This window comes from Macrobrachium rosenbergii, chromosome 44 (assembly GCF_040412425.1).
Source record: "Macrobrachium rosenbergii isolate ZJJX-2024 chromosome 44, ASM4041242v1, whole genome shotgun sequence".
NCBI lineage: Eukaryota > Metazoa > Arthropoda > Malacostraca > Decapoda > Palaemonidae > Macrobrachium > Macrobrachium rosenbergii.
Genome location: NC_089784.1, coordinates 11825055 through 11851520, shown reverse-complemented (window position 1 = coordinate 11851520; position 26466 = coordinate 11825055). Strand labels below are relative to the sequence as shown.

The 26466-nt window shown below is 38.4% G+C and overlaps 1 protein-coding gene across 3 annotated transcripts in view; it reads right to left on the bottom strand.

The window, feature by feature from the left end:
* mute (muscle wasted) overlaps positions 1 to 22522 on the bottom strand; it is an 80846-nt gene extending 58324 nt beyond the window's left edge. The window contains exons 1-7 of one of the 3 annotated variants that reach the window (XM_067087747.1): positions 22407 to 22506; positions 18621 to 18737; positions 17356 to 18389; positions 13519 to 13685; positions 7371 to 7554; positions 4756 to 4885; positions 907 to 1025 (exon numbers count right to left, since the gene is read on the bottom strand). In XM_067087747.1, coding sequence (XP_066943848.1) covers positions 907 to 1025; positions 4756 to 4885; positions 7371 to 7554; positions 13519 to 13685; positions 17356 to 17936 — 1181 coding nt within the window. In that variant the 5' untranslated portion in view covers positions 17937 to 18389; positions 18621 to 18737; positions 22407 to 22506. The other 2 variants (XM_067087748.1, XM_067087749.1) reach the window with 2 other exon arrangements.
* Positions 22523 to 26466: the final 3944 nt, after the last annotated feature.

Genomic DNA, 26466 nt, shown 5'->3' with positions numbered 1-26466 from the left:
ATGTTCATCATGACAGAACACTTTTGATTTCTCTTTACTGATTTTTAAATGCATAAAAAAATATCTCAAGTAACAGCCTAAAAAATTATTTATCATGTTACAAATTTATAATAATAGTTACTCTGATGTGTAGCCAAATGCTCTGATGTGAAATATAGACTACCCTAACTGTGGACTCCCTGAAAATTAGGACTCACACATTGCACAAAGTATATGATATAATTACTATTTGGGGGAGTATGTGCCCAACAAAAATTACATGAAGTCAAATACTACACAGTTACATAAAAACATGATATTCTAAATGGAAAATTCATTAAACTGGGACTCCTCAGGTCTCAAAGGTGTTGGATTAGTGAAACTGTACTTGTAACATTGTGTGTACAGTACTCTGTTTGAGTATTGGACTGGAGTGTGTCTACTCTTTGTTTAAATTTAATGTAATTTGTGTAAAATTTTACTAATCATTATAGGAAACTTACTACTTGAATGTTTGGAGTTGTGACTCAATGTGAGCATGCCTGGGAACAAAAGGATATTTGTATGGATGATTTATTTTTTTTAAACTGTTATAGTTTTTTGGGCTTACTGCTTTTCTTCAGAATCCTTCTCCAATAATAATCAAGAAAACATATAAAGTATAACCTTTTGGCTTTATAACCTTGGCAGACTCAGAAATCACAACAGTATGTGGGGCACATTAGATTGTGACAAGTAGGGGAAACACAAAAACAAGTGATCTGCATCAACAGCATTAGCAAAAAATGCATAACTGACAATATGAGCAGTCAGAAAAATATGTTGTGCATGTGTTTGGTGAGAAATTAAATTTATCATATAATTACCCACAATTTTTCCATAATGGCAAATAAACTGATAATAAAAAAAGCATGGCAAAAGACTTACTTTGTTTTTGCCCTTGTGAGGGTAGGTTCATATACAGCTGAAGATACTGTAGCAGTAGTGTTGATTCCTAAGACTGTGTTACGTACCATTGCAAGGACATTTTCATCAGTCATCACATTCTGAATGCAAGAGAAAAACAATTACAGTAATAAGAAACTTTTCAAAGATTAAAAAACAACCTTCCTCAGCCCTCAGTTGAAAATGGTAAACAACAAATTTATTATTTAAACTGTCAAACATGCTTCATAAGACTACTGTTAGAGTGGGCTAGGAAGCTGTAAAGATAAGTAGAGATGTGTAAGACAGCAAAAAATGTGCCCATGCCATGAGATGTACGCTAGTAATAGTAGTAGTAGTAGTAGTAGTAATAGTCGTAGTATGAAAATTATTTTTACTGTTTATAGAAATTTAAACATGTTTGTCTTTCTGACTAAAAAAAGTACGATTTAAATATCAAAATAATTTGTTTTAGATACAAGCCTATTCTAATTAAGTTAATCAAGTGAAATTGTACAAATTTAACTGAAATGGAATAAGACTGCAGAAGTACTGGTAATAAGCACCAGATTATGAAAATTTTTCTACCGCCTCTCAGTAAATGCGTCTTGTTCTTTCTCTCCTCCCTAAAGCCAGTCTTTTCTTTACCAGTGTTTTTCCCTTCTGTGTTTTAGTGTAAAGGTTTGTGTGTTTGTGAGAATGTTGTGGGTATCATGGAATCCAAAAACCCTTCTGCAAGCTCCAGTTCTGGCTCCCACAAGACTCAGAGGAAAGGTTCTGGTGTAGGAGGTTATCCGTGGACACTCTGTTCAGGACCTGGCAGATCAGGCAAAATGGGGGGAAGGCGTATACGTCCAGGTCGTCCCAGGGATGTTGAAGGGCATCCTTTGCCATGGCAAACAAGTCTGGAACTACTGAACTGTAGACCTCTAACTTTCTGCTGAACCTTGTAGGGAAGAGGTTTATCATTGGCCTCCCCCACAAGTGAAATAGCCTTAAGTAAATTTACACACATCACCATCACTCTCTCCAAAACAAGGATGATACATGAGCTTGTACAAACAAGCGCTAAACTACCAAATAAATCCTCTGGAGAATGTATCGAATTAAGAGCTGGAAAATGGTTGAGAGAGGTTGCAAAGGGCACAGACCTTGGCCCCAAGACACGCCTTGGTTCCCTGTCTGTGGAGAAGACCAACAGACACAGGGCTGTCCAGAGGGTGGGCTACAGACAGACACCAAGGCTCCGGCATCTCTCTTGCTGGGGATGCCGAAAAAGATTGATCACTATGGGGGGGAACTCAATCTTCACCCTTATATATATGGTAAAATTTCTAACCAATATGAAAAGAATATTTCTCAGTTAACTATTATTTTTTTCCTGAACCACATAGGGAGCATCAGAAGGCACAGCAGAAGGAGTTAGAGAGGAATTAAACTATAAGGCAAAGGAGGAAGAGGAGAAGCAACACAGGAAGAAAAAGTTAAAGACTATGCTCATGGCCGATCCTAACGAACTGTCTACACAATCTATTGGCCTCTCGCATCTTCCAATACTTCACAAAATTATTCATCTTCTCATCAGATCACTCCTTATTTTCTTCACACCAAGAAGAAAACCACACTTGTGCCTCAACAGTTAGGCTAACACACAAGTGGCCATCATGCACAACCAAAACATTCAGTTCACACAAATTCATTCCTATACAGCCTAATGATTTCATCTCTGCTTGCTGTAGATGATATAATGTAAAAACAGGAAACAAGCACAATACTTACAGGAGAAAATCATCCAGAAATAGTAAAAATTATTACTAATGCTGATTCATACCATCTGCACAAGAACACAGCATGAAGAATTCTGACAAGAATGTAAACGTTTTAATGCCATCTGGCAGGAAATGTGATTACAGACAGTCCTAGTGGGTTGGCAAAGCTTTATTTTTTGTTTATTTTGAATAATGATCACACCTAATGGCAAAATGATAAAAGCTAACTTTAACATAAAAAAACATTCATTCCAAATAATTAAATATAGCAAATACTTACATATGATGCATGCATAAGGGTTGTCTTTATACTTTATGCAGCAATGCCATGATAGTGACACAAGAATGAAGAGGATTTTGAAAAAGTATGAATAAAGAATGCTAAGATTCACAGCTAAAATTCAGTGGGAAGATCATATCACCAATAAGGTTTCACTGCTGAGAAGGTCAGGGCATCTTCCAGACTTGGTTATATCTTTCCAATATCTTCATAAATGACAGGTAGGAGTTGCACTATTAATTCCTTTTTCAGGCCTCCATTCAGTATCCTCCCTAGAAAATTTTTCCTCTCTGCAGGAAATGCTGAATCCTGAATCCTCCACACCCAATTCAACATAAGATCCTTACACACCTGGGATTCCACAGAACTTTTAACAATTCATTAAATTTTGTCCTTATGCTTCAAACAACCATGGTACTTCTTATATCTATCGTCCTTATGCTTCAAACAATCACGATACTCCTTATATCTACTGTCCTTTGTTTCTTCTCTAGCAAAAGGGGCAAGAGCTTTTCTGATCAATTTAGACAATTAGTGCATATCTTCACTTTTAAACCCATGAAGAGGCACTCCCAGTTTGCTCCATTTCTTAAATCACCATAGAAAATTAAGATACATTTTCTCATTTTGGTTTAGACACGTCATCATTATTCCATTTTGTCAATAAGAATGATTATTTGTCAAGTCAGAATTAGTCCTGAATGAAATTTTATCTCCATCTGTGCTGGTTTTAAATTCTTGAGGCAACTTGATCCTTGGCCAGCACTTGAAGTACAAGATTATTTTTCTCTTTTGTAAGAGAATGCACAAGTGGTCTTTCTCAACACATCCTTGGCCCAATTGTTCAGGCTCAATGAGCTTCATCTTCAAAGAATCAGCCTTCTCTTCTACATAGGAGTTGCAACTTGCCAGGCTTACCAATTAAGATGTCTCACTCCACTACACCTTTTCAAGATGAAGTGCGAATGTTGCTTAGTATCTCACATCCATACTTAAATTTCTCATATTTCTACACAAGGTTCCAGTCTAGTTCTGACTTCATATTCTGTTTGGAGCATTGGCCTCCTTTACAAATCTTTCTCTTATTGTCATTATCATCTTGTCAGCAATCAGTAGCTGGCTGCTCTTCCTACCTTAGCTGCAATTAAGTAGGGCTACAGTGATGGCTTTGTGGTGAAAACATAATTTTTTAAAAACAAAACCTTTTCAATACAAACCCATTACTTATAACATACACCCTCCTTCCCAACCTAACAGTTTTGTAACAACTGAAACAGACAACACAGAGTGATGCAATTAGCTAAAGAGGGCCAAAATGAACATATGTGGACCACAGGGAGTGTATGTGCATGTGTCAGCCTACCAGAGTCCCAGATTGTTTTCCTTCTACAGTGGAATAACACATCTGGGACCATACTGAAAACATCACTTTTGTTTAAAAAAATATTGTACACATTTTTTTACTCCCTTGTATCTTTTTATGTTATTGTTTAACTACTGTGACTGGTTTGATTACTTAAATAAATTAAATTTTGCTATAATTTTACTCCTTACAGATTTTTCTAACTCAACAATGTATGCAATGATGTCACTGATGAAAAGTGATAGTGATTTCAACTTACAGACTATCAGCATAGATTACAAAAATGACCATACTAAAACCTACTACAAATAATGACCTTATAAGCTACCATAAATAACAAAGCATTCTATATTATGAAAGACAAAGCAGGTATTATTCAAATGTAGGAATATATATCTTGTTGCACTGCTAACCAACTTATCAAGAAATCAAGCTTTTACCTTGATAATGTTTTTCACATGAATAGCTGTGAGATGTGTTCTTTCTGCTTTCTCTTCTAATACCTCATCAATACCAGATTGTATTAATTCAATCACCTCTTGAGGAACAAGTCCTGAATCCATGGACTGTCTGAAAAAGACAAAGGCTTTACTTTGTAAAAACACAAATACACATATTTCACCACACACCATTATCTTTAACATAGCTTATTCAAGACACCAAATTTCAGTAAAATAATAAGGCCAGCAGTTGGAAGGTGGGCTGGTGAACATGAATTTGGTTCCTCAATGTCCCATCAGCTAGCTATCTATGAAAATTTTCAATACAACAGACATCCAAATTCATACTAGAAATCCATGTGTCACCAACCATTTTAAAGCCAGCTTCTTCAGTCTTGAACCAGATTATACATATTTGCTGATAAAATTTATATGCATAAGTATATACTTATTTCTATAAAACCATAAAACGTATAATTAATGAGCATTGCCAACGATTTTTTTTAACTAATACTCTTCACTTCTAAACCAGTCTAAATGTACTTGCTATTTTATTCATTTACATATGTATACATCTGAATAAAATTACAACAATGTATTTGTTGGTATCCGAGTATTGTACAGGTGCATTATGTGAACAGCTTCTTGTGTCCTGCAAACGTAAACTGTAAACAGACATTTCTAGTCTTAGACACTAAAAAGAAAAAAAAAAAAAAACTGTATCACTGGCAAGAGAAACTGAGTATTTCCTTGCTCATATTTTGCAGCATTTTATCTTAATGAATGATAACTACAGTATAAAGTTCATAATTGAGGCTCTGAAAACCAAAAGATACTGCCTACCATATTTTCAAAATGGGATGCCAAAGGAAGGATATAAGGAAGAGGGCAGGGGAGGATGAGGAAGGGCTTTCCTTGCCAAATCTCCCTCTTAAACTTTTCTCTTCTTTCTTTCTCTTTCCTTAACCCTCTTCTTCCACTTTTTTTGCCTTCCATTTCCTTGTTCCCTTCCCTCCTCCTCTTTCTTTCTTCATCTGCTTTTTTTAGCCCCTCCCTTCTCTATTTTCATTCCCCCAATCCCACTCTTTCCTTGGCTCTCTGCCCCTTGTTCTTTACTTTTACAGCTTACAACATGTAACATACAAAATAGACATTATAATGTAAAAAAAAAAAACCAGTGGGGTCATGGACATGGCTAGAGGTGCATGATCAAAACTACCTGAAAAAAATTTTGGGAACCACTGGTCTAGTAAGATCCCTTTACAAACCCCTTGATCAAGCTTTCACAGTAGATCTTAAGCTTAAGACAGTTTCCTCTTAGCCTCTGCCTCTTCCAGGTATGTCAGTGAGTTACATGAACTCTTCAAGAGGGTTACACATTAAAAAGAAATGGGACCAACTTGAATTATCCATCACTTCAGTCTGTGAAATAACCAGGCTTGGGTCACACTTCTTTTATTATTCCATCATTACTGTAACAGGAAAAGACACAGACGAACTCTGCCTCTGCCCACTTGGGGCCATTTGGTTGTACCGTTAGATGTAATAAGGAACTTGAAGATGGAATATCCATGCTGTTCCTGCCCACAGGACATGTTAGTGAAAAGGTCTCTAACAATACCATCTACTTCTGGATTAAGGCTAAGGTGGATATTTCTGAGGTCAATACTGCTAAGGCTAATCCTTAAGGGATGGGCTAATTATATATCATGCAATGCCCCTCACCGGGCAAACTTTAAGGTTGGCCAGTTTAAGAAAAAACACATCAATGGAAAGCGGAAGATATGCCAATGCACATAGTGTACAAAAAAAAAGATTCTAAAAAATTTTCCCTACTGTCCACAGGAAGTTGAAAGTGACTATTTACAACCCTGTGTGGGGCCTCTTTTACAAAACACTTGTAAATTTTACCAAGTTATACATGTTTTGTCTAATATTCTATTTTATTTTATTTTGTAAAATTATAGTTACAACTCATGCAATATCATAACAGATAAGAACTAAAATCAGTAACAAATTCTGAGTATATTTGTTTTAAAATATTTACGTAAATTTACTGAGATCGGGAGATGCAGTAACTTTTTTGGAGGTATACTAGGTATACTGTACATGTTTTTTCTAATATATCTTTGCAAAATTACAATTATAACTGACATCATATCATACAAGATAAGAAATAAAACCAACAGCAATCCCTGGGTATATTTGTGAGCAAATAAATAAAAAGATGTCATGGGAGAGAGAGAGGAGCAAGACATTCCCCCTTCAAGTCAAGAATAATACTGATCTGCCTGAGATGCCCATGTTTCATGTCAATCTCCTCTGAGTACTTGCTCTATCTATACATATATATAAAAATAGTTTTGTTCAATTTTTTTTTACTTATTTTTTTTTTTTTGAGAAAATCATTTCTGTGGTCTTCTTGAAGGTGTTGCTTAAAATATGTTGTAACAATAACCTATTACTTAAGCATTATCAGGAGCCCTCCTCTGTATAAGATGGGAATTGCTAAAGTCAAATGTCACTTATGGGACATCCGAAGTCTGCATAAGCACAGAAGAAAATATCCAAATATATGTACTGTATACTAAAAAATAAAGTAAGTGTATACTAACATTTTCCTCCTTTGCTTGCTCTGGTATGGCGCCTTCCTCTTTACAAGATTTTCATCATCAGCAACAATTTGAAGACTTCCTTCATCAGAATCTTCGGAGTCATCTTCCTCTAACCTTGTTTGTGTTTTGATTTCTGAAATGGGACTTCCTGCTTCATCCACTTTCACATTGCTCCAATTATTTTCTGGGGAAATGCAAGTTTGTAAATATTAAACACAACAGAAAGAGAGAGAGAGAGAGAGAGAGAGAGAGAGAGAGAGAGAGAGAGAGAGAGAGAGAGAGAGAGAGAGAGAGAGAGAGAGAGAGAGAGAGAGAGAGAGAAGTAAATACCATGGAAAGATCAGTACAAACATTCACTGAAGGGACCAAATGCCAATGACATATGAACCTATGTTAAGACAGCAGTAATAACATTAGTTCAGTAGCATTTTTTTTTCACACTGAACATGAACATCACTCATCCCTGTAACTGGATGCTATACATCTAACAAAAAAAGAAATTAAGTAAGTCAATAAAAATACAATGTACATGTGAACCAATTGCAAAAGATAGAAGGAGGGCACTTCCATAAGTGTAAGTGTTGTATCTTGGAATAAACCATTTCAAATTCATATGAATTACAAACCTTTTATTTTTACTTATGGTGAACAGTTACTTGATGAGCACACAGTAATTGGATTATATCACATTATTTTCAGAAAACTTATATTTTCATAATAAAATTTATTATTTGGATACTTACTTTCAGTTAAAGATAGCTTATATATCCTTGCTTATTGGCACAGATATAAGCCATCTTTAACAGTAGGTAAGATTCATCACAAATAAATTAGTTACCTAGATTTCTGGACTGAAATAAGGCAACTTAACCATATGTCTTATCCAAGAACAAGGATGAATGTATTTTAAACTTCTCAAGTTAGGCAGCACTGATTTCACGAAGTATCTGGTAACAGTACCAGTCTCCAAATTTAGCAATTTTTGGCTGAATACAAATTTTCTTAGGTAGTTGAATAGCTGCTTTACAGTACAGTGACAATTCTAGGGCATGCAACTACATTTATGTTCTTATATGCAACAACAGTCTTCTTTACGAATGTTATCTGGCTCATTGTGGAGGCCTGATTTCCAGCTTGAGTGATTTTTTTAAAAACCAATGCAGGCCCCATATACAGTTGTTATAAGGTTACAGGATTAACTGGAGAAGGAATAATTTATAATAAGTTTACACTACCATTATTCATGTTTGTCATTGTATAATAAGTTTATATCAAACATAAAAACCAATCACAACATACAGAAAAAGGATTAGTTGCATTACACATGTTCTCTCTGCATCTACTACACACTGGATGAGGATTCATATTCACTGAAGTTAGGAAACGAAAACAAGGAAAACCACCAACACCTGGACATTTCCTTTGCTTCTTACGAGATCCAGGAGATACACTCGCAGGAGGGTTAAGAGGACCCATTATATCCAAGCACACATCCATAAACAGCAGAAAACCACACAATGAAGCACAGAAAGAAAGCAAAAATGGGCAAGCCAAACTAGCTTCAGAGAGGAGAGAAAGAACTACACATCCTCTCTCAAAAGCAGTAAAAGAATAACTGATGAAGTCACAGAGTACTGTTTCGGTGTGGGTGGTCCCACATGACTCATGACTAAGGACAGATGCCACTAGTCCCTTGCCTATACAATTTTATTGATTTTACCGGATTCCAGCTGGCGCTAGAAGTTTATCCTAGTGTTACGACCAAGGGTTTGTTTCATATATGAGCAATTGGAGAAGACGATCTCTGCCTTGGATTAGCTTGTCCCAAGAACTTGCTAGGACCAACCAGTCATCAAGATATCTAAAGAGCCGAATTCCCTGAGAATGACCCAAGGATGACACTAGGGTGAACACTCTTGTGAACACTTGAGGGGCTACTGTTAGACCGAAGCATAGGACTTTGAATTGATACACTAGCTCTCCCAGACTGAAGTGAAGAAATTTTTGGGAAGAGCAATGGATCAGAATCTGGAAGTATGCATCCTTCAGATCTATCGCAGGCACAAAGTCGTTGCTTCTGACAACTGAAAGGACTGTAAGAGGAGTCTCCATCTTGAACTGGGTCTTCCTGATGAACAAGTTCAGGATCAAAAGGTCTATCACTGGTCTCCAATTGTCTATCACCTTGGGGACTAGGAAAACCCAAATGTAGAATCCTGGAGGAGGATGCTCAACTACAGTACTTCCACCGCTCCTTTCTCCATTATTCTCCTCACTTCCTCCTGGAGAACTAGATACTTCAGAGATTCCTTGGCATATGACAAATGATGTAGAGGCTGCTCAGAGAGAGGCGAAGGGAAATCGAAGTGTAGTAGATATCTCCCCCGTACCACATCTACTACCCACGACTCTGCTTCAAAACTCTGCCACGTAGCCCAATGGCTTGCCAGGCATTCCCCTACTGGTGGCAGCGAGTGGGGAGGGGCGCCTATTCTACCGCTTACCTCATCTGGCCCTACCTCTGATCTCTTCCTGGTCTAGAAGAGCGGGGCTGAAAGGGCCTTGTTGAGGAGATTTCTTAGTAGCTGATTAAGCAGGTTCCTAGTTCTGCTAGTAGATGCTGTGTTAGTGGTCTTCTTAGGAGAAGATTGAGATCTAGGTCTCCATGAACTAGGGCAAGAAGGCCCAGCTGACTCTGACACTGCTTGATAAACTACCCAGTCATTATTGTCTGCATGAAGTTTACTGACTGTTATGTCTAGGTGTTCTGTAGGGAAGAGAGAAAGGGCATTCAAATTATCCCTGTTCCTCAAAGCCTGGAAAGAATCTGTGCTGATATATCTTGAAACCTTGGAGAAAGCTGCATCTCTTCTTTTCAGCAACAGTTTAAACCAAATATTAGCATTTAAATGGGTCAGGTAAGAAATAGCTTTACCACCTGACTGTAAAAGTCTAATATAAGGGACACTGTCTTCTGAATCACCTAATGCACAGGAAGATATTTCTGCCACCACTGTAGACCATAAGTCTAACAAATATACAGTCTGAAGAGCAGAGGAGGCAGTTGACTCCAAGGTAGCCACCTCCTGATGAGCAAGAGAAGGCCCTTCCAACCTAATCTGATCTAGGAACAATCCAGGACCTAAACGAACCAGACCTGAGTTGATTTGTCTATGGTGTAGCACCACATTAGGGGTTGTATAAAACAGTTTACGTCATGGATGCAGAGGGGGTAGAAGTTTAAACGATCTACTAGACCGAAGAGAATTATCATGCCCAGAAACAAGAGAATTCACATGGCCTAAGACAGAATCAGCTTGATTCGAGCATGGTAACTCTACACAAGTCTTTAAGACGTTCTTAGGACCAAGCAAAGCTTCTATACTTATAGGAAAACCCGAAGGAGTTGTCACTGCTTCATGAGAAAGATTATTGTACTCATGAATGAGTTCAATAACCTCAGTAAATGTAGTAATAAATTTTTGGTTCTTGACATCCACCTCCTGGCCATGGGGATCTACCCTATCTATCAGGTCAGATGAATGAGGGATATCTTTATTTACAATTAGGGCATACGCCCTCTTGGGTCCTAAAATTCTCTTGGGAGCTTGGATGCCTGATGATGATGAAGGTAATCTAGCCTGAGGATTGTCTTGTTTGCAGAGTGAGAGACTTGAATTTCTACTTCCGTGAGACAGACATGTTGATATACGGCTATGCATCAATGACGTCACATCCGCAGCTGAGCGGAATCAAACAATGATCTCAACTTCTCCTAAGAGATCATGAAAGTAAGAGATGTCTAGAGGACGAGCGAAGCTGAACAACAGAAGAATTCAGACCTTCTTCGGACTATCTGTACATATGTGCTGGTCTTCACGGACATGTGAAAGAGCATGGCCGTGGGAGCTGGAGCGACGATCAGGGGTCCTCCTGGGAGAGCATGACTGGAGAGGGCTTCTGGAATAATGGAGCCTAACAGCACAGACATGCAAGCTAGAGTGAGACACACCACCTCTCGTCAGGGAACCCGTATGAGGAGAACGATGAGGATACAACAGACGACGCTGAATAAATGTATGCATACATGTAGAACCCCTCACATCTGTTGTGGGATTGTGGGACCCAAAAGGTAATGGCTGATGTTCAGAAGACTTCTCCACATGGGATTTCTTAACAGCGGCCTTATTATCCTTCCTACAAATACAAACAGGGGGATCAGGGGATGACAACACTGCTGTAGATTTTCCTTTGGCAGAACCTGCTTGGAGGGATCTATTGAGGGATGAGAAGTGGCTGGATGCAACACACCCACATCAGAGACACAGCCGTAAGCAAGAGCAGGAGACCCATGGACATGGTCAGGTGGTGACGAAGAAGAAAAGATTGAGATGGTTCTAGGTCTTCTTAAGTGAGAAGCAACAACAAAGTCTCTAATCCTCCAATGTCTAACGGGGGAGGACTGAACAGGATAAGACGACGACGACGAAAAAGACAGTGAAGAAGAAGACGAAGACGGAGACGGGAACCTGTGCCACTTCTTCTTCATAACACGTCCATACTTCTCTCAGATAACAATATCCACTCTGTGGACCACTGCTTGAACAAGAGCATCAGAAGATGGAGCGGGAGTAGAAGTTGCCACTGCGGGAGAATGCCCAAAACGCTGAGAGGGGTACACTGCTAACAGATGCAAAGACACAGGGACCATAGGTCTATGTAGAGGAGTGAGGAGAGCCGCTGAACTGGGAACTGTCATGGCAGACAAGCTGGGGATGTGAGCAGGAGTCGTCACTGCAGATGCCGACTCAAAACTCTGGGCAGAGTACACCGATGAGCGATGAGGCAACACAGGAACCAAGGCTTCGGGAACAGGAAAGGGAAGAGGAGCAGGGCTGGAAACCATCATGGTGGTTGACAGGGGAACACGATATGACAGGAAACGGGATAAAAGGCCACCCAAGGTCGGTACTCCTGGTAGGCCTAGAGAAGCCCTGATGTCAGTCATCTTCTGAGCATCCGATCCTGAAAGAGCAGAACAAGATGGTGCTGCCTCCTCCCTCCCTCCCTGGGGGGAAACATCCCCCCACCAGAGAGCGGGGGCAGCAAAAGAGATGATATCTCCTGAACCCTTTCCCAAAACTTCCAAAGACAAAGCTATGGAAGAAAGGGAAGGAGTAAAATCTTCCAAGGAAGATGAGGCAACTGGAGGAAGATTGGGCTAGGAAGAGGAACAAGAAGGAGTCTGAGAAGAAGCCATCAAAGGAGGAGAAAACCCTTTCTAAGATGGCGCCTCCAACTTCCTCCTATGCTGCCTCTTCTTGGCAAAAATCCTTCACTGCTCAGGACAAGAACGACATTCAGAACAGGGATTATTAATATTACAAAAATTAGATCTGCATCTGCTGCAAGTAGAATGTGGATCAGTCTCAAAGGAAGCCAGAAAACGAAAGCAAGGGTAACCACCAACCCCAGGATATTTTCTCTTGAGGTTTAGGATTGGGAGGCTGAGATGAGTTTGGGTTTGAATGATCAAACACAAAACAAATGACACACAAAAAAGAAGTAATGCACAAACACACAGAATAGCACTAATTCATGACACAAAAGGCAAACCAAAGAAGGTAAACAGGCAAGGCAAACACCAGCTTCTGGAAAGAAGGGCAGCAGCATGTCCTTCTAGCAAGGTGGTATGGAAGAAACTGGATGCATCACAGTATTCTCAGGTGAAGGGAGGTTGGCTGATGCCGCCTCTCTCATCCGATTGGCTGGACCCTGTTGTCACCAATACCTTGTTCTACAATTTTATATGTTCTTTACCGGTTTCCAACTGGTGCTAGAAGATTTATCCTTACGCTATGACCTAGGTTTGTCCGTGTATGAACAGACGCAAATTTGAACTGCTTATCATCTACATCCAACAACCTAATCTTTCGTCAACCTGTGCTAATACTGCTTTTCCTTACATTTTACTATATCCAAAGAACATGTGAAAAAACTTTTTAAGACAATTATTCTCAAAAGCTAAAACCTTTCAAGACCACATTTTTGGAGGGTTATTTACATTCTCAATCACTCTAAGCACTTCTACCCTGGAACCAACTCCATTTCTATTTTTTTGTTACCCTCAAATGAAGGAAAAACTCACCAGCTTCATCCTTGCATTTCTTCACAACATTTAACTTCTTACTTCTCTTGTCAGTGGGCGTGGATGATCTACAGACTTCAAATCCTTTGACTTTTGATTTTTTCTGCTTCTTAGGGGTCTTGCAACTCTGAGGTACCAATGACTTGGAAAAGGATGGTTTCTCACAACTAAAAATAAGATTATATCCTATATAAATACCATAGAATACAATTTTCACAATATAAAGTTCCATATAGTAAAGATAGACTGTAACCTTTAAATGCTGGAGGAGACCACAGAAAAAGATAAGCATTGTATCACAAGAAAAAGATAACAATTTTACATACAGCCATGGCCACTAAGAACAAATGGTTTGAAAATTTTCTACTGAATCTCCACAATATAATTTTGTATGATTTAAACAGACTATAACTCATGCATTTTGAATAAACAGTTCACCTGAGCTCCCATGAATAAAGCAATCTAAGAAATTGTAAGTTACAGAAAAAATTCATTACACAATATGAATATTCACATTTTCTTTATTTCATAGATACAAACATCTTATCTTTAAATAAGCCTTCATGCTTGATTATGGAAAATTACTCCAAGTATTTAAGTTGCTTAGACAGCAAACTGCTGGTTGATGATGGCTGACATCTCTTGCAGTCTGGAGATGATTGGTGGAATGGCATACATTTCCAGGCCCATCCAATCCAACAGCGTGGCATCCGTTGCCCATACTTGAGGTCCGGAACTGGGGAGCAAAAGAGAGGCAGACAGTGGTTCCTTGACGTTGCAAAGAAATCTATGGAAGGCTTGTGCCACAGCTTCTATAGATCGAGGCCGATTAGAGGATCTCAGGTCCAGTCCGTCAGCAGGACCTGATGGCAACGGCTCAATTCGTCTGCCAAAATGTTCATTCTTCCCTGAACAAAGCGAGGAATGATTCTGCTCTGCCCAAAGATGGAGGTTCTTCGCCGTGTCGCAGATAGTACAGGAGTGAGTGCTTCCCTGCTTGCGGACATAAGACAAGGTTGTGGTGTTGTCCGCATATACTGCTACAATCTTTTCTCTTACCAGCAAAGTGAAAGACTGAAGGCCCAGGTGAATGGCCTTTAGCTCTGACATTTATGTGTAAGGTCCTCTGAACTGATGTCCATGTTCCTGAAACCCTTTGATTTAATAAAAGGGATCCCCAACCTTGATTGGGGGCATCTGCATAAAACTCTAGGCTGGGGTTCAGAGGCCAGAAGAGATGTCCCTACTTGAAGTCTTTCTTCTGACAACTACCATCGAAGAGCCTCTTTGATCTCCGATGAATATCAAATATAGAATTTTGGCCAAAGGCCAAGCACTGGGAACTATGAGGATGAAAGGACTGGGAGGAGGACGAAAGGACTGGGAAAACTCCCAGCCCTTCTTCGAAGTGAAAGACTGGGCTCCCTTTCTGGGTTGCAGATGAGGAGACTTCTTCGTCCCCAGGCATTAAAGGCAACCTGACTGATGGTCTTGCACTCAAGGGTATTCCAGAAGAGAAGCTGTGTTCTGCAAGTAAGAAGCCAAGGTAGCCTCCTTAAGATTATTATGCTCACAAATGAGCACAATAATCTAAGACAGAGGACAGCGCACCAACTTTCTCCTTTCTTTCTCACTTTAAATCTTGAGACAAATGGAACCTCCCTCAACACAGGCGCCAAACAAGATCCAGCAGTCATTGTCCACACAACATTCAACTTTAAACTCTGCCATGCCCCTGCCCCTATATTTGCTGGCCACTGAGCCTGAAGACAGTGCAGGAGAGCTCTTATGCACATCACCATTCCCACAGACCTGGCACTACAGCAGAAAACTGCACATATGAGAGGTGGCACCAGAGCAGCAAACTGCACACACAAGAGGTGGAAGGGATCAAAGGAGATCCCTCTCTCAAGTGGGTGCTGGGTGTGTAAGCATTCTGGACAACACTAATGAACTGAGAAAGGTGGTGCTAACTCTCCCCTGTGCACCCCTCTCCAAAAGAGGGGTATGGAGAAGAGTCTACTCTGTTGTTTGAGCAGATGTAGTCCAGAGAACGCACACACACACAGCATGATCAGGCATGTGCCCCTGTGTGTGTGTCATCTTGAGGACACAGGGAGAGGGGTTGTCCTGAGCAACATGTGCACCTGCTCATGAAACCAGGTATGTGCAGTGTTAGCAGGACATGCAGAATCATACAGTTGTGAGCTCAAAAGCTCACCTTTGAACGAGGTGGGAGAAGACATATCATCTAAGCCGGTACGTGCAGCATCACCCACCCTGCCAAAGGAACAATAATTATGTTCCAATGACTGTGAGCCCCAGTCACCTCTGAGAAGGAAGTGCTCACATGAGGCTTCAGACTTTCACTTCTGCCTGCATGGTAGAAGAGAGTCCAGGGACAAGGAGGATGATGAAGACAAGCTTGACAAAGACAAAGAAGGATACAAGTCTTCGACACCAAAGGGAAGGTCTAGGGCGGAACTGAAGACTTATTTTAACTAGAGAATCTGGCACTGGAAGGACTACTGCAAGAAGAGGATCCCCCTCCTTAGCAGTAGCCAAAGTAGCCACACACAGCAGCAACAACAGTAGACAAAATAGGAGAGGAAGGAGCTCCTCCTCCATCAGGTAGTCCAGAAATGCTGCAAGAGGCACACTACCAGGGATGCTAAGTATAGGCCAGATCTTTTGCAGGTAACCCAGAGATAACTTATTAGTACCTGGAATGTCACAGTCAGATGAATAAAAGGGTAATGCGGCTGCTGATGACGCACCAATATCAACAGCTAGGTCATCCTCCATGGAGAGGGAATAGCCAGAATTCTTTGCTGCTCAAGCGCTATCCTTCCAATGAGGGGTAGCACTACTAGCAGGCAGGGCAATATGAATGGAAGAGGGAGGAAGTAAAAAGTCAGAAGGATTCAGGGGTACCAATGGATGAATATTTCCCACCGCTTCCCCTACAAAGAAGCAGCCAAGCACTTCTTTTCTTTCTTCCTCCTCATACCAAACTTGTCACCAGCACTCTTTGCAGAGATCTGCCATTATGGGATACTGAAATGCCCACAATTTCGCCCACACCCCTTACAATGATATTCGTCATACTAATAAAACAACAAGGGCAAAGCAAGCAAAAGGATTAATAAACAGGAAAGGAAATATAGCAAGAAAATCATCCAAATTCAACAACCAAATGATGGGAAGAGAGCGAGCACAGCACATCTCATCTGCTCTTTTCAGATGCCAAAAGAAAGTGAATGGTGATGTAAGGCAGAAGAAGTATTCTCCTGCGCATCACCCCACATCACCACAACTACCTTGCTGCCAAGTTTAACAATTGCTCCAGCTCAGGCTGTAAGATACTCCTATATAAAGGGCAGTGATTTGTATATGTGGGAAAAATGGAAATTAGACCAAAATACATGACAAGCATCAAAACCAAGTCTACTGTAGTTGCATGACCAGTGTAGCATCTGAGATGTTGAGGCTTGACAACAGTCAAAGAAAAAGTGACTGACTTACCAACAAGTAAGCAGGTGGTGCCCTTCCACTCACAAGCCTACAACTTTAACTATATTATTACCACACTTTGACAACTGTGCTTGCAGTCACCAGATATATGTATATATCAATATAGAAGGAGGTCTGTATTCTCACAGGAACAAATTAGTGTTTCAATGCAGTCTTATCTTACAGTAATACTAGTAAATGAGGCAATCTGAATCCTGTAAAAAAAATGGTTTAACCTCCTTAAATCAACAGAGAAAGGTATTTATAAAGCATAAATTCGTAAACAACGGTTTAAGCAAACATCAAAAGATAACCTTGACATACCTTGCATTAAGAAAATGAAGTTCTTCTAATAGGCCTTCAGTGGAGAAATCTTGGTGAGAATCAACTGATTCACTCTCAGTAGCTTCAATATCTCTTTTCAAAGGGGATGTCAAATTATCTGCTGAAACAGTCGGTGATTCCTTTTTCTGAGGGGAAAGGTGGTCTTTTACCTTTTGCTCTTTAAAACAGTCTTTTTCTTTCACAACACTTGAGTCAGAATTATAAATACTTGTCTCCTTTACACACTTTTTTAGACCAATTCTTTTTGTTTTGAGTTTTTGGTTCGGCACTTCCTTTTGTGGGGTATGTGAAACCATGGGTGAGTCTACTGGAAGTTCAGAAGTTCCCTCCACTTCTCCAATCATTTTGTCAGTGTCACTAACTGTATTTTTTGTTTTCTTTGGCATACTTCCCAATTTACCTTTAAATTTCCTCTTCAGAGTGTTGGATGCTTTATCCTTCTTAAGTTTGACATCACAAAAATTTCCAAGATTTTCACTCTTCTCATCACCCTTACCTGGCACATTTATATTATCAACACCCTTTTCACTTTTACTAATATCCCCATCATCCTTATCCATCTCTTGTACAGCTTCTTTTATTGCATCTTTTAATCCTTCTGCATTGCCTAATGCACTTTGCTTTTGTATAATTACTCTTGAATCACAATGCTTGGTGCTTTCATATATCTTTTCATTATCATCTACATATTCTCTTCCCGTATCCTTTCTAACTTCATCTATGATCAGAGTTTCTCTCTTTGAAGTTTTACTTTGTGTTCCTGTCTTTGAACTGGTAAAATCTTCAAGTTTCTTTTCTTTTTCTACATCTGAAGCTCTTCCAGCGACCTTCACATTACTTTTGGCCTTACGTTTTGAGGAACTTTTGCTTTTTGTTCTGCTGGCTTCACTTTTTTGTTAACATTTCTCTTGGACTGTGGACTTCCGACATTATTTTTGCACGTCTCCATGGCTGTGAATTACTCAAGTTCTACAAATCTTCATGACCCTGACACTCTGTAGCCAAAACAAAACCTGTAAAAAAAAAGGATAACTTGAAAAGAAAAACAAAAGTAACTGATCTGTCTCTATCCACATCTGTGGCACCTATGTATGAGCCTTTCATTTATTACAAAACACATTTTATTGTACCACAGGATCTCAAAGATAGCCAATAACAGCTCAAGCTCAGGATGCAGATTGTACATTTAAAATCATTTTTATGTGCCATTCTCACAAAATTCTAACTTATTTTTGTCTACACACCTGGTTTGGGGCGAACAAGCAGACTGCTGAATAGTAGCTCATACAGTAATACCAATACTGTGGTAACCAGTGGTGAAACGTTCCCTGCTATGGAGTGCCCATACCACATGTCAAACACTATAATCACAGAATTGCAACTTTAAATCAGAATTGCAAATGGATTGGAGTGACTGGACATTCATTAAAATTATGTTTACATTAAGGATTTGATGGAAGGGTGGGCAGATTTCCATACAAATATGAGTGGCTAAATGTAAGACTAAGGTGCAAGAAATGGAATGTGGAAGAATTAATTTAATGAATTCCAGAACCATCTGTTATAAAAGGAGAAAAGCACCTTAGAATATATAGAAGGGGCTGGCTGTGTAACCAAGTAAACATCATGTTAACAGCAGGGACAGACAAATAAAAGCTGAAGAACTGGGTATAGAGAGAGAAATGAAGTTTTCATAATAAAACTAATATTGTAATACTTACCTGAACACCTGAATTGGCCCTGGTCACTGACCAGCCCGAACTATATCCCCATAATTTTACCCACTTCCAGGAAAAATCTTGTAAAATGAGTTACCTGAGGTACCGTTGACTACGCTGCTGCAAATACCGGCCGACAGAGGCTGACATCACCAACCGAGTCACTCATTATCAAAAATTGAGGTGGGGGAGGAGGGTGGGAATCATTCAGGTGTTCAAGTAAGTATTACAATATTAGTTTTATTATGAAAACTTCATATTGCAATACACTTCCTGAACACCTGAATTAGCCGGATTAACAAAATTTTAATGGAGGTGGGATCAATCTAATTTAGCCCGACCTGTCAATGGAGAATAAGCAGGTAACTCATTATCAACCTACTATGTGTAAATGTATGTGTAAATGTATGTCACCATATCAATCAATGTTTTAGGTAAAGAGACATGCTAGAGGGAGACCCATCTAGGTTGTGGCACGGCCCCTTTTACAACCACAGAGATGGTAGCTCACTGATCTGCTCTGCACAGGATATCTGTTTAGTCATACACTCACCATGCTGATCAATACTCTCGGTGAAGAGACATGCTGGAGAGTACTTTGATCGTCAGTCAGGTCAGTACTGTCTCGGTCCATCGACCTCCCATGTGGCTCTTCAGAACCTCTCATGTATGGAGGAGTACAATGAACCTCCCATGTGGCTATTCAGAGCCTCTCATGTATGGAGGGGAATGAAGCAGTGTGCCGAGCTGCTGATCCCCGGATAAGGCCTGACGATCGATGAGCGAAGAAGTATCTCAGCGCCGACGAACGAGCCTGGCTGTACACCTTACCTCAACCCCGAAGAGAGAGAGAGGGAGCCGCTGAAAACTTGTACATTACAGGATTGCACCAATGAAAATTCTTTGCTCTGCTGACTTAATGGCAAAGAAAACAGGATGAGTGAGAGAAGACTCCAAAGAGAGACCCGATAAAGAAGATTGGGTAAAGACATTGGAAGAAGGCTTAGAAGAAATCGGGGAAAAAAAAGGAAAACTCAGAAGCAGCAGACGAGGCCATAGTTTTCTTTTTTTAAGAAAGAAAACTAGACCAACTCTGTTCCCCCTTGATAGTCTTGACAGACATCATTAGCAAACTCATGAAAATTTTTCAAGACATGATCGTGAATATTGCCTAACTAGTAATCTATAACCCTGTGACAAACCCAACAATTCTGCATTATACTGAGCCAAATTGAAAACTCTATCACCAGAATTACCACCACCGCAAGACGAACCAAACTCATCCACAGAAGGAAAAGGAACCTGCGAGGATGAAGGAGCATTCTCCAACACTACAGAACCTGACAAACCTGAAACCACATCCGAACAATGAACCACAGACTTAAAAACCTTCTGTTGTAAAGAACTCGAAGCAGGAAATAAAACCAAAGATGGATCCAAGATGAAATTGTCACACTAGAAGCCCCAGCCAAACCCAAACCTGAACCCAAATAAGACTGCACCTTACACTTCTCTTCCTGAACACTTCCTAACCTATTTTCCCTACTTGTCTGTGTCTTACCTAACTCCACCTCAACCTCAGAACTTACACCTTGAGTGGAAAGGGGGCTTGTGGTTCTCCATGACCCCCGCCACCCGTTAGGGCTGGTTCTGGAACAGGCCGGGGGCTGAAAAAGGACAGTTAGAATCAACTAAGCTACTACTATCACTATCTCTATTCTTTGTTAACTTACTCATCAGGCTAGACATACTGGATGATAAACTGTTCTCTAACTTTTGGAATAACTCTGAATCTAACGCTTCCTTATCTACTGATTGTACCCCTATACATAAAATACAAACAGAATGTCGATCGTGTTTGAGGGTACTCATCCTATGCTTGCCAGACATGCAGGACCGATGAGCGGCAGCATCTCCAGCAGTAGAAGCCTCGGTTGTCGAAAATGTAGACGAAGTGGAAACAGCGGTGCTAGCAGACGGTGACGTCTTCTTGTCTGACTTGTCCAATCAAGTCCAAAGTACCAATCCAAAGTTAAAACCAGGAGAGAAGTTCCAAATCCAGTCAATGAAGTAAAAATCCAGTAGAAGAGGCATTGAAAACAGTCCAAAATTGTAATCTGATGTCCAAATTCTTTAAATGAAGGTCGGGCTAAATGACCAAAAGTTCGCCTGATGTGCAACACACCCACACAGCAGGGCAAACAAATAACATTTGGGGATGTCGGCCTCTGTCTGCCAGTATTTGCAGCAGTGTTGTCAATGGTACCTCAGGTAACTAATTTGACAAGATTTTTCCTGCAGCATCAGGTCAGGGCACAGCGCCCAATTGATTTTAGGAAGGTAAGGTCTGGTTAGGTCAGAACATGGCATTCTAGGAAAGGTTAGGGTAGATCTAAGTAGTAGCTCCGTGGCAACGATTTCTTTCTAACTTGACTTTTTCTACAGTTTTTTGGTTGCTAATTATGGATTTACCTTCAATTTTTGTCATACGAATGTAATTAACCTGTAATTAACGCCTGAAGTCCACCCAACAAGGGGTTTCCATATGCAACCTTCACAAGACAGAGCACGGCTACATCTGTTTGGAACGGTTCACATCCTGTCCGGCAAGTGGAATAACTTGTTAACTTATGAGTACCGGCCACCTCCCCCAGGCCAGTTATAAACACAGCAAAGGGAAATTCCATTTGGCCGACAATAAACGAATCCACCACCCGTATCAGAAGCCCTAAAAGTGTAGAAAAAACCAGTTTCCAAGGTAAAAACAGGTGCAGGAGCTAATACTTAGGTTAGGTTTGTTTTCATCTGTGGAACCAGTTACCATCATTCTACACTCGACCCTGGGGGTTGACTGCAGACCAGGGGGTTTAAAATAGCCTAGGCCTAAGTTATCCCAGAAATGGCCAAAAATATAAAATACACTATAGAATGGCACTCTTAGTAATTTCTCAATTATCATGAAAATCAATGTTCGGTATAACCTAGTATTATAACCTGAGGCGGCTGGCCTACATTGGGTCTCCAGACAAAATCAATAAAAAAAAATTCCCTTAGGAATATGTGCTTGCCTAATCAAACACAATTAGCTTCGGACTAATGGCCTAGGGTCCGGTTAACTTTCATTATCAGCAATATCAACCTTAGTTCTTATTCCTTCCGTAGGGTATACATACCGTATGCCGGCGGGAGGCCTATGGTAAGTTACAACCAACTGCGCCTAACCTCTACCTTGAAAGAGCTCCCGTTGATCACGAAATCGAAAGGTGTTTTAGCATAGTACATGCGTTAAATATATCAAGGCAACGTATTTACCTATGTAATTTAAACACATTCAACACTAGAAACAATTTCTCACGCTCAGGTCCACGATCAACGTTGAAGCTTTACTCAATTCCTTTGAGTTCTTGCCAATAACAAATTTGCCCTAGCGAATAGTGGTAGCGCTATGGGCATTATTCTCTGTAACGGCACTCCAGAAAATTTACAGGGTGACTTACCAAGGTTTCGTTATCCTTTATTGGTTGTATTAATAATTTTCTCTCCCTGATAGTCCACTTGATGTTGTATAGATTTTCTGGCATATGCTATTCTCATGGTTTTATCTATAAAAAATTTCTTTCATTTACCTGGGGCGAGATAATTAGTAAACGAAATCACCTATGCTAAAACTTAAATCCATAATTTCTTAATAATGCATGTTTAACATGCTTAAGTTCAAAGAAAATGATACACCGTTTATATAATATACTGTTCTAGTTGTTCTTGTGGTACAAAAATGGATGCATGTAAATTTTGGTTTCATATTAGGTGTGATTTTTGTAAGTACTGTTAAACCTTCAGCAGTAGAAGCCTTGAAAATGCACTTAAAAAGATAAAATGTTAGTCTGAAATGTAGGTTGACAGTAGAAAAATACGAGCCAATGCTCACGAGCTATAATTCCAAAATAAAACGATGAGGGTTTGTGGAGTTACAGATACAGTGCTCGAAAATTCGAAAGAGGATAAGGACGGCGAAAAGGCGCACTGATTATAACTTGAAAGTTTCTCCACTGAATAGATTACTGACGGCTTATCAGAGAAAATACTCACTGTGACACATCGCACTTCTTGCCCCACTATAATCCCCTACCCCGACCTTTATGCACTCTGAGAAATCTGATATTATTAGCACTTCCAGGAAGGATTTTTTGTTCTGCTCTCCTGAACCTACTAACCAGTAAAGGGTCGACACTTACCTGGACCTTCACATTTACTTGTCTTCTCATACAGTACCTTCTTTTTTTTTAGATTCAATTTATAATTATTCTTTGGAGGGAATTTTTGTTGTCATATTGTACTAAAGATAAGATTATTTGAGTGAATTCTGTCACCAGATGTTTAGATAAGTTAGATTCACTTTCTCCAAGTATGAACAACTGAGCTTAGGTGATCAGTCTGCCATAGATTAAGCTGGCCTTATCTTAGCACGGGCTCTTACTTCTGATATATTTTCTTGGCATGCCAAGCCTCAGATACTGAATATTAAAAGAATGTAGAGAAAAACTGACCCTTTCTTAAAATATCTTGTCTGTATACCGTTCCAAAGAGTTTTCAATAGCACATTAACCTTTGCATCTAATGACAAATCATTTGTACTTGAAAAAATATCTCAGTTATCAGTTACTTCTAGTTTAATCTACACACAATGCTGGAATTAAAACAACGTATGGCGAATAAGAATAGATTTATTTCATTTTTATAAGCACACAATCCAACAGAAAATAACATATATTACAAAGCTCTTAGGAAGTAAACACTGATGAATTTACACAGATGTGCAAATGAATAATTCAGAATATAATGCATATGGAGAGAGAGAGAGAGAGAGAGAGAGAGAGAGAGAGAGAGAGAGAGAGAGAGAGAGAGAGACTTATGTATGTTTGCATTTGAGAGCATCATATAGTATATATATATATTCGCATACATTTTTATGTCTATTAGGTACGAGTATATAGACAGACATACACATTTAAATGTGGGTACAAGCATGCTTTCACATACCTGCTCGCTGTTTCATATTCAGGTGTTTGTGTGTGTAATATGAATCGATCTTCCCAAAATAATGTACTGTTTGAGGTCGTGTCATAAATGTACATTCATCATCAGTAAGCAAGTGAAAACAGACTTGCTGGTCATCAGCCTAAACCTAACCAGAGATGTCAAGAAGTTAATTCCTAAGAACGATATTTCATCACACATTTAGAAAATATACATTGTCTACTAGTAACCTAATGTTACTTGGTTATAATGTTTGTATAAATTTCACCTGACTTACAAGAGCATTTTTTTCTTATATGCAAATCCTCGAATTGCTTATACAGTTTTACAAGCCACCATGCAAACACATAAATGGTCAGTTCGGTAAAATGCAGGCATATAATGCATATGCGCTACCACAAAAAAAACTTGCACATACACACATACAAGCAATAATACGCATACAGCTTGCATAATAGATATATGTACATATATTATGCACATGTATATATACATACATACATATATGAATATATATATATATATTATATATATATATATATATATATATATATATATATATATATATATATATATATATATATATATATATATATATATATATATATATATATATAATATATTATATATATATATATATATATATATATATATATATATATATATATATATAATATATATATAGTTTAAAAGATATTCCCCTTGGAGGGAGCATTTGAGATTATGAGAATCTTTCCTGTTTTGTGCATTTGATGAACGGGACGAAGACACAAGCCTCATAAACTGCGTCTTTCCCATCTTCATTTAAGAAGAGTACCTCCCAAAGCCTGGTAGCACCTCTGACTCGCCACAGGTAAGGCAGGATCATACATACTTGCATATTTACAGACAATGGAGATAAATCATTCAATGTGTTTTTTGTGCACGTAAAAATCTTCAATAGGTGAATTTTGATCAGGGATAAATCCGATATTAGTTTTGTTGTCCTACTGCTTGTCCTTTTTTGTGCATATATATATATATATATATATATATATATATATATATATATATATATATATATATATATATATATATATATATATATATATATATATATATATATATATATATATATATATATATATATATATATAACATGTGCAGACATGACCAAGATTTAGGCTACGTTTCTCTCAGGACGAGAAAAAATCTAATGCTAGACCCCAAGGGTTATTCCCCATTTTTATTATTGTTATTATTCAAGAGATGAAACCTATTCATACAGAACAAAGCCACAGGGGCCACTGACCTGAAATTCAAGCTTCCAAAGAATACGGTGTTCATTAGGAAGCAGTAAGAGGTGGTAAAAGGTAATACATAAAGAAGAAATCCTACTTATTAAAAAAGAAAAAAAAATAAACAGATACAAATGTACGAAAATTCAAGGTGAGGTATCTTATTCCACCTTGGTTAGTCCTGAAATAGATGGTGCATGTGCAACTTGACTCTCCAGTTTATACACAATTGCAAAGAAAAAGGATACTTTATCCTTGGAGCTGCCACCTCTCAAAATATAGGTTCATATCTGATCATATGCATGCACACAAACAGTCATACACACCTACTAAATATACATACTGAGTTCATATATACATATATATATATATATATATATATATATATATATATATATATATATATATATATATATATAAATATATATATATATATATATATATATATATATATATATATATATATATATATATATATATATATATATATATATATATATATATATATATATAATTATTTATTTATATTTCTCATTTTAAACGTGCGTCTTTATAAGCGTTAATATGAGAATTTAAAAAAATAACATTTACACTGTTAGTGTAATAATTACATGTTCTCATGAATTGAAGTGAAACTACCTTAGAAATTATTTATGTTCATCATTTCACCAAGACACTCTGGTTAGACTTGGATTTGAATTATACATACATACATACATACATACATACATACATATATATATATATATATATATATATATATATATATATATATATATATATATATATATATATATATATATATATATATATATATATATATATATATATATATTTATAATCAATGAAAAGCTCTCTTACACTGCATTAATTAAACTATATTTTCAAAGAGACACTAGACTAAGCTCTGAGTGTACTGTCTGTATACCCTGATAATGCTCAATATTAATTTTTTTCTCTTTTTACAAATATCTTTTTGTTCCATATGCAATACCAGTTTCACCAAAGAAAAGTTTCATTTACAATGATGATTATATAAATTGAAGATTCTATTTTGC